We start from the raw sequence: 10,000 nt of genomic DNA on the forward strand, positions 1-10,000 counted from the left end.
AGGAAGAATAAAATGTAGATACTGGGTACTGGTTGGAATTTGAGTTTCCAGATGATAAATATCGAGGCAAGCATTTTTTTTTTTTTTTTTTTTGTCGGACTTGCACATATCGGCACATTTATAAGTGTTTTGTTTTGTTTCTACGTTTGCAGAACTTTGAAGAACAGCTGTTGACATCTGGTGCCATTCTTTCTGTGTGACTTCACCATGGAAAACAACAAAACCAGGTGGGATTTTTATCTTGTTTTATCTGACTCGGAAACTCCTCCCTGCCATACCTTGTTTGATACAACCAAGATACAATTCTAGCTAATGACAGGAAGTTATATTGACCTCGGGGAAATGGCTCGTGTTAAGAGGGTTGGGCCTTTTTCATGTATCGCTATTCTTTCTCTCTTCCTCAGCCAAAAGCCTCAGGACGAGAAGGTCCCCGAGAACTTCGATGGGGTTATTGATGAAGTTGGTTTTGGTGTGTGGCATTTACAGTTCGTCATCGGCGTCTGCCTTGGTACGTATCTACTTTTCTCTCTCTCTTTTTTTCATCCTAAATTAACCCATTCAACATCGGCGTCTGCCTTGGTACGTATCTACTTTTCTCTCTCTTTTTTCATCCTAAATTAAACAAACATAATCTAACCTGAGCCATCCTAATCTACCGACCCATATTTTCAATTTATCTCTTTGCTTGGTTTTTCATAAATGGAGATATGTGATTATTTGTCTGTTTATTCATCAATTTATTTGTCTTTATCTTGCAAAAACTGCGTTCGATTCGACAGATTACATTGTCAGCTGTTGTTTTCGTTGCTGGCATCCGTTTGTTTAATTCATTTCACACACACACACACACACACACACACACACACACACACACACACACACACACACACACACACACACACACACACACACACCTCTCATGGCGCTGTGGTTAGAGCTCTGGCCTGCCACTACGGTGGTCCGGGTTCGATCCTCGCCCGGGGCTGAAATAATATCAGTATCGCAGCGCTGAGGGGTGTTACTCCAACTCTCGTGGGCGGGGAGTTGGGTGTGTGTGTGTGTGTGTGTGTGCAAGGTCATAGCATTACCCATAGATCGGACCTACGAGCTCTGAGCTCTCTTCCAGGAGGGAAATAGCTGTCGATCACGAGTCCAACACGTGATCCAAAGACCAAGTGAATACACACATACACACATACACACACACACATATATATGTATATATATATATACATATATATACATATATAATATATATATATATATATATATATGAACATTTTTAGAAACTCTGGCAAGGGATTCGAACCCTGACCACCCGGCAGAGCTTCTAAAAATGTTCAATCTGTCTTTAACATACACAACGTGTATATATATAAATATATATATATATATATAAGTACGTATATATATATATATATATACGTATATATATATATATGTATATATATATATATATATATATATATATATACGTATATATATATATATGTATATATATATATATATATATATATATATATGCAAAATAACCACAAGAGGAAGGAAACTTGAGTAAAGGCAGCAATGACTGCAACAGCTCTGTAGGGAAGAGGCCAAATGCAGAGTATGGGAGTCCAATATATTTTACGTTTCGCCCAGCAGAGAGAAGCGTCCGGTGTGATTCAGTAGTCCGATCCTGGTATGGCTTGGTTCTCCTGTCTCGTTTCCTCTTTTGACTCATGTTTTCCAGCTAGCGATTCCTCTTTTCCGCGCGTCTACTGGACCCCCACCCCCACCCCACCCCTGTGCATCGTGTCTCAAGCGGCCGTGGTCAGCTATCAATTTTTTGAGTCAACTTTTTTTTCAGTTTCATGACCCTTTTGCAAACTTCCTTGAAGCGTAATACTGATCGGGGTGATCCTGTAGCTCGCCGTACAGGAAGTTCCTGGCGGTGCGTCCGTCGTGGTGCACGTGCCCAGTCATCGCAAGTGACGTTTTGGACATCGAGTGATCCCGTTTTCTCTAGCACTACCGCGTTGGTGACCTTGGCCTGCTACGCACTGCGTAAGACACGTTGAAGGCGTACGTGTCTATGACTTATCACTGTTCCGAAAGTTGTTGCCCCAGACTCTTCTGCTCAACTTGCCTTGACGGCGGCGGCTTTGGCGATGCGATTGGAGATTTTGGCATCGAGCGACAGTACTCGAATGTCTAATAAAAGTATTGGCTTACAACATTTCAGACTTCTCTAAAAAATATCATAAAACCACAAGAAAGGAGGAGACTACACGAGACCACAAGACCTACAACTTGGTAGTTCCAGGTCCTTACCACCTGTCATTCTTATCTATAAAGTTATCTAATCTCTTAAAACAACCAATTTTTCAGGACTCACTACATGGTTACCAAGTCTATTCCATTCGTTGACCACTCAATTGGTAAACTAGTTCTTGCCTATTTTCTTCTTAAATCTAAATTCGTCTAATTTAAATCCATTACTGCGAGTTCTGTCCTGCTGTCTTAATATGATGACCTTGACTGCATCACCTTCGTTAATCTCGTGTCCAGTTTTAAAATCATATTAACTCTAGTTCATCTATCATTCAGTTTTTCAGTACTTAGTGATAAAGTTTTAGCACAGAATAATATCTATACCACATTATTCTAGTCGAGATCACTTGTAGTCAAACGAATCCATAAAAGTTGATGATAATTTGCCCAGTATGACGCTGGTGCGAGTTGTTTGGTCTGACTCGAACAAATCTACAAAAGTTGGCGATAATTTGCCCAGTGTGACGCTGGTGCGAGTTGTTTGGTCTGACTCAAACAAATCTACAAAAGTTGGCGATAATTTGCCCAGTGTGACGCTGGTGCGAGTTGTTTGGTATGACTATCAATGAAACTTGAACGATATTTCGTTCCCGTTCCAGTGGTCTTCCAAGCGGGTCCTGTGGTTGTGGGTTCGACGTTCCAGGATGCTCCTATGGCGTTCCGATGTGCTGATGGCATTTCTTACGACGGTGCCGAAGGAGAAAGGTAAGTGACATCCCGTATCTTGTCCAAATTAAGCCAAGGGAAGATTTTCTTCCCAAGTGTTAAAGGATAAATGACCTGTTATATTTGTATTTCTCAAATATATTTTCCTTTCCTTTGATATGTTTCTACTTCCCTAATCACCCATTTCTTATTATTCCTCACTGCCACCCCCACAACTGTCCATTCACCCCTTCCCCCCCACAATAAAATATAAAAAAGAAATCAATCAAAAACGAAAATAAAATGAATACTCCATCTTGGGCCAGCCTTGCGTACGCGACACCCCACAACGAAACGAACTTCGACAACAATTGCTTTGCGAACTCCTTGCCAATCTTTATCGAGGTCAACGACACCCTGCACGTGGTTTCTAACGATCATGGGAATGAAGGCTCCAACTTCCTCCCTCCGTTGAAAGTCTTTGAGGAAAAACAGGATTCTGAGATTATGGAGGATATCCCGTGCAAGAATTTCGAGTACGACACTTCCCTCTTCCAGTCGACCTTTATGTCCGAGGTGAGTTCGAGGATTTACTTCTGATAGGTAAGATGATATAACGGCAGAATGATAAGCAGAGACATATGAGGTCGTATATGCACAAATAACCACGCACACGCATATGCACACACACACACACACATACACACACACACACAATCTCTCTCTCTCTCTCAATCTCTTTCTCTCATTTTTTCTCTCTCTCATTCTCTCTCTCTCTCTATATATATATATATAAATATATATATATATATATAATATATATATGTATATATTTATATATATATATATATATGTATATATTTATATATATATATATATAATATATATATGTATATATTTATATATATATATATATATGTATATATTTATATATATATATATATGTATATATGTATATATATATATATATATATATATATATAATTGTTGCCTCTAATTTCACTGTAAACAGACCGATTGTGGTTGGCGACTATCCTCTGATCTTCACACAGATCTGTGAAGTTATAGTTCGGGACTTTCTGTATAACTGGGTTATAGTAGAAGGAGAAGGGGATAAATCACCGGCTGTTTGCTCTCCTTATGTGAAAAAGTGACATGGAAATAATTTCAGGGGATATATCTTGAGCCCGTTCTGAAGAACGAGTGCCATCCCCTCGGAGCTGCTTTTCTGGGTGGAGATGAGGATGTTGTGTGCGTGTGCTTGTGCGTGTGCGTTTAGTATTTATTGTTTAGTGTTGAATCGTGGCGTTCCATTCTTCTGATACTCTCCCCCACAGTACAACCTCGTCTGCGACAAGGCCCACCTGAAGCCGCTTTTCCAAATGCTCACGACGGTCGGCTACGCGTTAGGAAACATCGTAGGCGGCGTTCTGGGAGACAGGTAACCATTTCCTACAGAAGGAGACACGGCCGTGTCACGGTCTCGTGTATGACCCCTACAGATGGTGCTCAGGGTCGAGGACAAGCCCCGGACTTGGGAAGATGAGCCTGGCACCGGCACCAACAGACACTAACAGATGCCACGGTCTTGTGTTTGAATGAAGTGACATGCGGTGGTTTGGGCTTTTATCAGACATAGATCCTTCTACAATTGAGTCAATCCATATAATCAAAGACGGGAAAGTTTCATTGAAATCTAACACCTTGTTACAAAGGTTAGATTAAGAAACATTTTAACTATTTTTGCAAGCTAGTGGCAATGTCTTCCTCCCCACACCCTATGTTAGGTCATAAAATCACAATAAAGGCGTACTGCATGATAAAACCTAACCAAGGGAAGCCATGGCTAACACTGCTTTTGACTTGATATTGTATTCTGTCACTAACAACCAGTGCTTCTATCCTACGGGGCAATTACCACCAAAGACGTGGAGTCATAATGGTCTAGATATGGACCAAAAGGTCTCCTGTCGGCATGCTCCGCCTTTGTAATAATGATAGTAAAGGAGAGGTTTAGGCTGGGTAGCACGAAGGAGTGATAGTAGAAGTTACAAAATAGGACCTAAGGGTACTCTGAAATCTTGATCATAGTTTCTTTATCATAGTCCTTTTTCAGAGTTATTTCAAACACGTATGAATCCAGCAATATTATCCCAGATTATTCTTCGTAATTAGTGACTTAAATGCACACATAAGACGAAAATTTTATTTATGTTTTTTTTTATAAACCATCTCTTTTGGTCTGCATATATGTACAAGTCCTCGTCCATTGCGCGATATGAGTAAGCCATGTTGTTATCATCCGTACCAATTTTATTCAAACAGTCCTTGTAGTTTATTCGTTAGTTACTTGAACAGTGGGAAGGTATACATTGCTTTCGATTAAACAGTATGTAGGCCTACTCGTACAGTGTTCTACACCTTCGCATCATGAATACTCCACATTTTGTTAAGATAGCGTTTGTAAACGTAAAACTAGAATCAGAATGGTTAGAAGGGTTTAGAAAGATCAGAAAAAGTTAATAATGAGAAAGCATTATAAGGTATGAATTGGACCCATTTTCTCACCTTTCTCCTTTGTAAAGTGATAACAACGACGTCTTTGAAAGGATACTCATAGAGGACGAACGTTAAACCAAGTTTCAGGATCGTTATGTTCTTCCCAACTGAAGCAAAAAAGTTTCATTTGAAGATCTAGATGCTAAATCTGGTGAGTTTGACCTGTTAGAAGAATAGTATTTGGTGCCAGCTGAACCTGAGAACAATAGATTATATCAAATTTTCCTAGTTTTGCTAGGTATGTAGGATAGGATCGATGATCATAAAACTCTGCTGGGTTATGGAATAGTAAACGCTCTCACTACTTTGTTTGTTTTTCTATTTTTCTATCTTTTTGTTTATTTATTTATTATTATTATTAGCAGAAGGGTCCAAAGTTAGAGAGCCGTTCAGGTTAACAAACCCAAGCATTCTTAAAAATTCAAGTTATGTAGGAAGAAAAGAAAGGAGAGAAACAAAAAGAGAGTGTAGAGAGCATTTTCCTCGCCTCTCATAATTCACATTAGTACCCTTTTGGAAGGTTTATCGTTCATAAAAACATCTATTACAGCATTTTGCGAAACATTTTGTAACAAATATGAAGTTTTCAGATACTTGTGTGTGATTCTTAACATCTCAAAGGTACACTAAAAAATCACTGTTGATTGGATTAAGAAAAGAAAGGAAATAACGATTTCCGTATATTTCGATCACTGGCTGTGATCCTATTCCGCTGAAGAGGATCACAGTAAGTGATCGAAATATACGGAAATCGTTATTTCCTTTCTTTTCTTAATCCAATCAAACAGTGGGTTTTTAGTGTATTTACTAATGTGTTACGACATTACTTGGCAGAGATCTCAAAGGTATTTAAAGGTTTTTAAAGATAACTGCATGTACTTCTAGACTTCTAAGTGCCCCCATCCCACCTTGAAACTAACAGGCCTTTCAAAGATCAACAGCTCACCACATCACCATACTTGTTTAGCTAGGCAGAAGGAGCATAAAATTGTCTATCAGTGAATCACACATTGCCATAAATTAAACAATCACCTATGTGGCAATATGGGGTCTAATGGGTATTCAAAGTCAGAACTCGTCCTCCCTCTGCCAGCTAGCCTAACAAGAAGGAGAATTAAATGAAGTGGTGAAAAGGTTTCCTAGACAGCATCACCAAGAATCCAAGGGCGCTGTTATGATGTCATCCAGGTGTGCAGGGTTCCAAGTGTTTATAGGTAAGCGCTCATTTTGATTTTCTTTGTTTAACTAAGGTTTGTTTACTGTGTTTTGTTGACCTATTTTTTGGATTATAATGGTGTATATCTATATGGATAATAATATCTGAATGGTGCATATGCTAACATGTTTCGTATTCCGATGTGCAATATTGGGATATCAATACTTTCAATTCTAGATTGTCAAGAAGCATATATCAAATCAAAGAAAGATTGTTCCGAAGAATTTCTGTTTTGTGCAAGAGTATCAGGAGGGATTTACTGTGCTTAGCGGGTGGCAGCTCAAACCTTAGATTAACTTACCACTAGGATTGTATTACGAATGGTGCCTTTCTAGAGTCGGAATTTACACCCAAGGATTAATTAGATTTGCTGATAGAAAAGGATGTAAATCTTAATCAAGGTTCTCTTTATATCCAATCCTTTCGCAACTGGTGGCGTAATAAGAGGCGTGCTAGTCTCGCATCCGCTTAGTTGTAGGTTCGAATCCCGCGCTTCTCTTCAATTCCCAGCAGTGATTGTTACCTGCCCAAACAGTCCGAGCGCATAACGCAAAGGTGACTTCTTTGGCCGAGGCTTTGCGCTTCCTGGCGTAGGTTCCCCACATTCTTCTTTCACTGAGTAAGGGGGTCCCCCGACACGGCAGACTATCCTTATGTACAAGTTGCCGTTATCAGTGGTAGGACTTGAGATAAACTTAATCATTTTGAAGTCCAGGGGAGGCAGAGGGGGGGGGGGGGGGGGGGGTGGGGGGAGTAGGTGATGAGGGGAGGGAGTAGGTGATGGGGAGCGGGGGGGGGGCCTCGGCTGAATGGGACCTGGTTATAATCAGAACAAAGCTTCGAGTTGTGAATATTATTGAGAGGGTCAGATAGCAGAAGCTCATGGGAATAGGCACAACCATAACAAAGATTTACTTTAACCCCATTCAACACTGCATAGGGGTTTCTTCAGGTTAATAAAATCCCCAGACGACAGGCAGGTGTGGTCCACAAGGCAGTACAAGAGTTAATTTCAGGACTTGATCGACCATCTTATGTTGTCACTAAAGATGAAGCCAGATTCGGCTCCACGCAGAAGAGCGGTTTTCTTCCATTACGTCCAGCATACAGTTTTTCTCTATCCAAAAAGAAAAAAAAAATCCTGGAAATTCTCAATATTCCAGGATTTTTTTCCATGTAATTTTTCGTTCTTTTCCGTATTTTCGAACTTGTCTGGACTAAATAATAAAGAACCATCTGCAACCATTTACATAGTCTCCGAGGACCACATCTTCAGGAAGTGCCCATCATCGTTATCAAATATGTCGTCCCCTCTTAAGCCAATGTTAACAATATAAACCCTATCGAGGAAGACCTGTCCAACTGATGGTTGTTCACTGACTTCTGCAGGATGGGAAGAAGGTTCACCTTCAGGTTTGGCTCGGTAATCTCCCTCGTCTCCACCTTCCTCATCGTCTTCATCCACCACCTGCCCACCACTCTCGCCCTCCGCTTCTTTGCCGGCCTCGCCTCTATGACCATGTTTAACTCCATCATGGCGGCCAGTAAGTTCTTCTACTATGTAGACAACCCTACTCCTATTTTTTTTTCTTATCCGTTTTCTGTTTTTACTGTCGTCGTTTTTTTATTTTATCTAACGTCCTCCTTTTTCTTTACTTTATCTTCTTTTTTTTTTTTTTTTTTTTTTTTTTTTTTTTTTTTGCGGACGACTATTCTGTAGTACTCTTACATTTGTGCCAGACATCTTGATTACCTTAAACTTCCTGAGACAGACCTTTTCACCATCATCATCATCCTTCTCCAGTGGTCGAAAACTTGCCCACCCGATACCGGGCACCTGCTGCGGTGGTCTGCGCCGGATTTCCGTATTACGTGGCCATTCTGTCCTTGTCCGGAATTGCGTACTTCGTCCGGAATTGGAGATACTTGCAGTACGTGACATGCGCTCCGGCCTTCCTGTACATCCCATTGTTCTTGTAAGTATATTGTAAAACGGTTTGCTTTATGGGTATTTTTGTCCTCAAATCAGTTTTGTTCTTTATCTTCTTGTGTGTATTTCTATTACCCATGTAAACTATTACCAATGTAATCATGTATGAAGAAAATCAAATAAGATGGAATGAAATAGAATTAAATAGAATCTGGACCTGTGTATTGTCGTGCAATAAGGCGCAGATGGAGGAAATTTTGAAAAATGTATTTCAGTTTTTGTCTTTTTATTCTATCTTATTTTGGTATAATTTCTATTATTATTGTTTTATCTTGTTTAACTCCATCTTATTCTATCTTGTTTTATGTTATTTCTGTGCAGCTTACTCGACGAGTCCCCGCGCTGGTTGGCAATGCGCAACAGGCGAGAAGAAACCGCTGAGGTTCTGCGCAAGGCGGCACTGCGCAACAAGGGGAAGATGCCTTCGGAGGACGCCCTCTACAGGACGATCGACAACATGCAGGAGTCTCCCAAGAAGACCGACCCCGAACTGGCGGGAGAACCTGCCGAGATCGCCGGTTCCGCCTTCGGGTGTCTTCACCCCTTCGTCGGTACTTCGTGGATGAGGAAAATCACCTTCTTGCCCTCTATCGCTTTCTTCCTACAGTGCCTCGTCTACATCGGGGTTCCTCTGAACGTGCACAACTTCGACGGGTAGGTTCTCATCTTCTCCTTCGTTTTGTTCAATAAAAATCTACATACTATGTCACTGGAATGAGTACATATATTATGTGAACTTCTATCATCTCTAATACATGTAAAGATACCTTGACAAAAATACGGTATTGTAGGACCTAACTATATTTCAGTAGACTTTTTTTCATAAAAGTATTTTCTTTGAAGTACTAACTTCGGTTCAGTTATCAACCTTTTTGGTGGGGGGGAAGAGGTTGCCAACAGTTGACAGAATTTTCATTATCTTTCTAGTTTTCAACATTTTTGTTATCTTCAATTCTCAGGTCTCCGTTCGTGTACGTAGCCATCACCGCTGTGGCCCAAATGGTCGCTGCCGTTGTGGCTCCCATCATGGCTGGACGATTCAGCAGAACAAAGCTTCTCGCTGCCCTGTCAGTTGCCATGGGAACCGCTAACCTCGTCTCCCTTGCCATCCCCAAAGGTAATAAATAAATAGATGAATAAATAAATGAATAAGTAAATAAGTAAATAAATAAATAAATAAATAAATGAATAAATGAATAAATGAATAAATGAATAAATGAATAAATGAATAAATGAATAAATGAATAAATGAATAAATGAATAAATGAATAAATGAA

General features: G+C 40.1%; 1 protein-coding gene across 1 annotated transcript in view; it reads left to right on the top strand.

Annotated features, from left to right (window-relative positions):
• Positions 1–10,000, top strand: part of LOC143036708 (organic cation transporter protein-like) — a 15,297-nt gene that overhangs the window by 2,501 nt on the left and 2,796 nt on the right. Inside the window, exons 2-10 of the mRNA XM_076204339.1 lie at positions 153–227; positions 405–508; positions 2,913–3,018; positions 3,285–3,534; positions 4,296–4,399; positions 8,123–8,277; positions 8,538–8,709; positions 9,045–9,377; positions 9,683–9,840. Of these exons, the coding sequence (XP_076060454.1) occupies positions 208–227; positions 405–508; positions 2,913–3,018; positions 3,285–3,534; positions 4,296–4,399; positions 8,123–8,277; positions 8,538–8,709; positions 9,045–9,377; positions 9,683–9,840 (1,402 nt within the window). The 5' untranslated portion in view covers positions 153–207. The remainder of the gene's footprint in view (positions 1–152; positions 228–404; positions 509–2,912; positions 3,019–3,284; positions 3,535–4,295; positions 4,400–8,122; positions 8,278–8,537; positions 8,710–9,044; positions 9,378–9,682; positions 9,841–10,000) is intronic.

The sequence above is a fragment of the Oratosquilla oratoria genome, chromosome 21, assembly GCF_046742065.1.
Source record: "Oratosquilla oratoria isolate Oo_2021 chromosome 21, ASM4674206v1, whole genome shotgun sequence".
In the NCBI taxonomy this organism is placed as follows: domain Eukaryota; kingdom Metazoa; phylum Arthropoda; class Malacostraca; order Stomatopoda; family Squillidae; genus Oratosquilla; species Oratosquilla oratoria.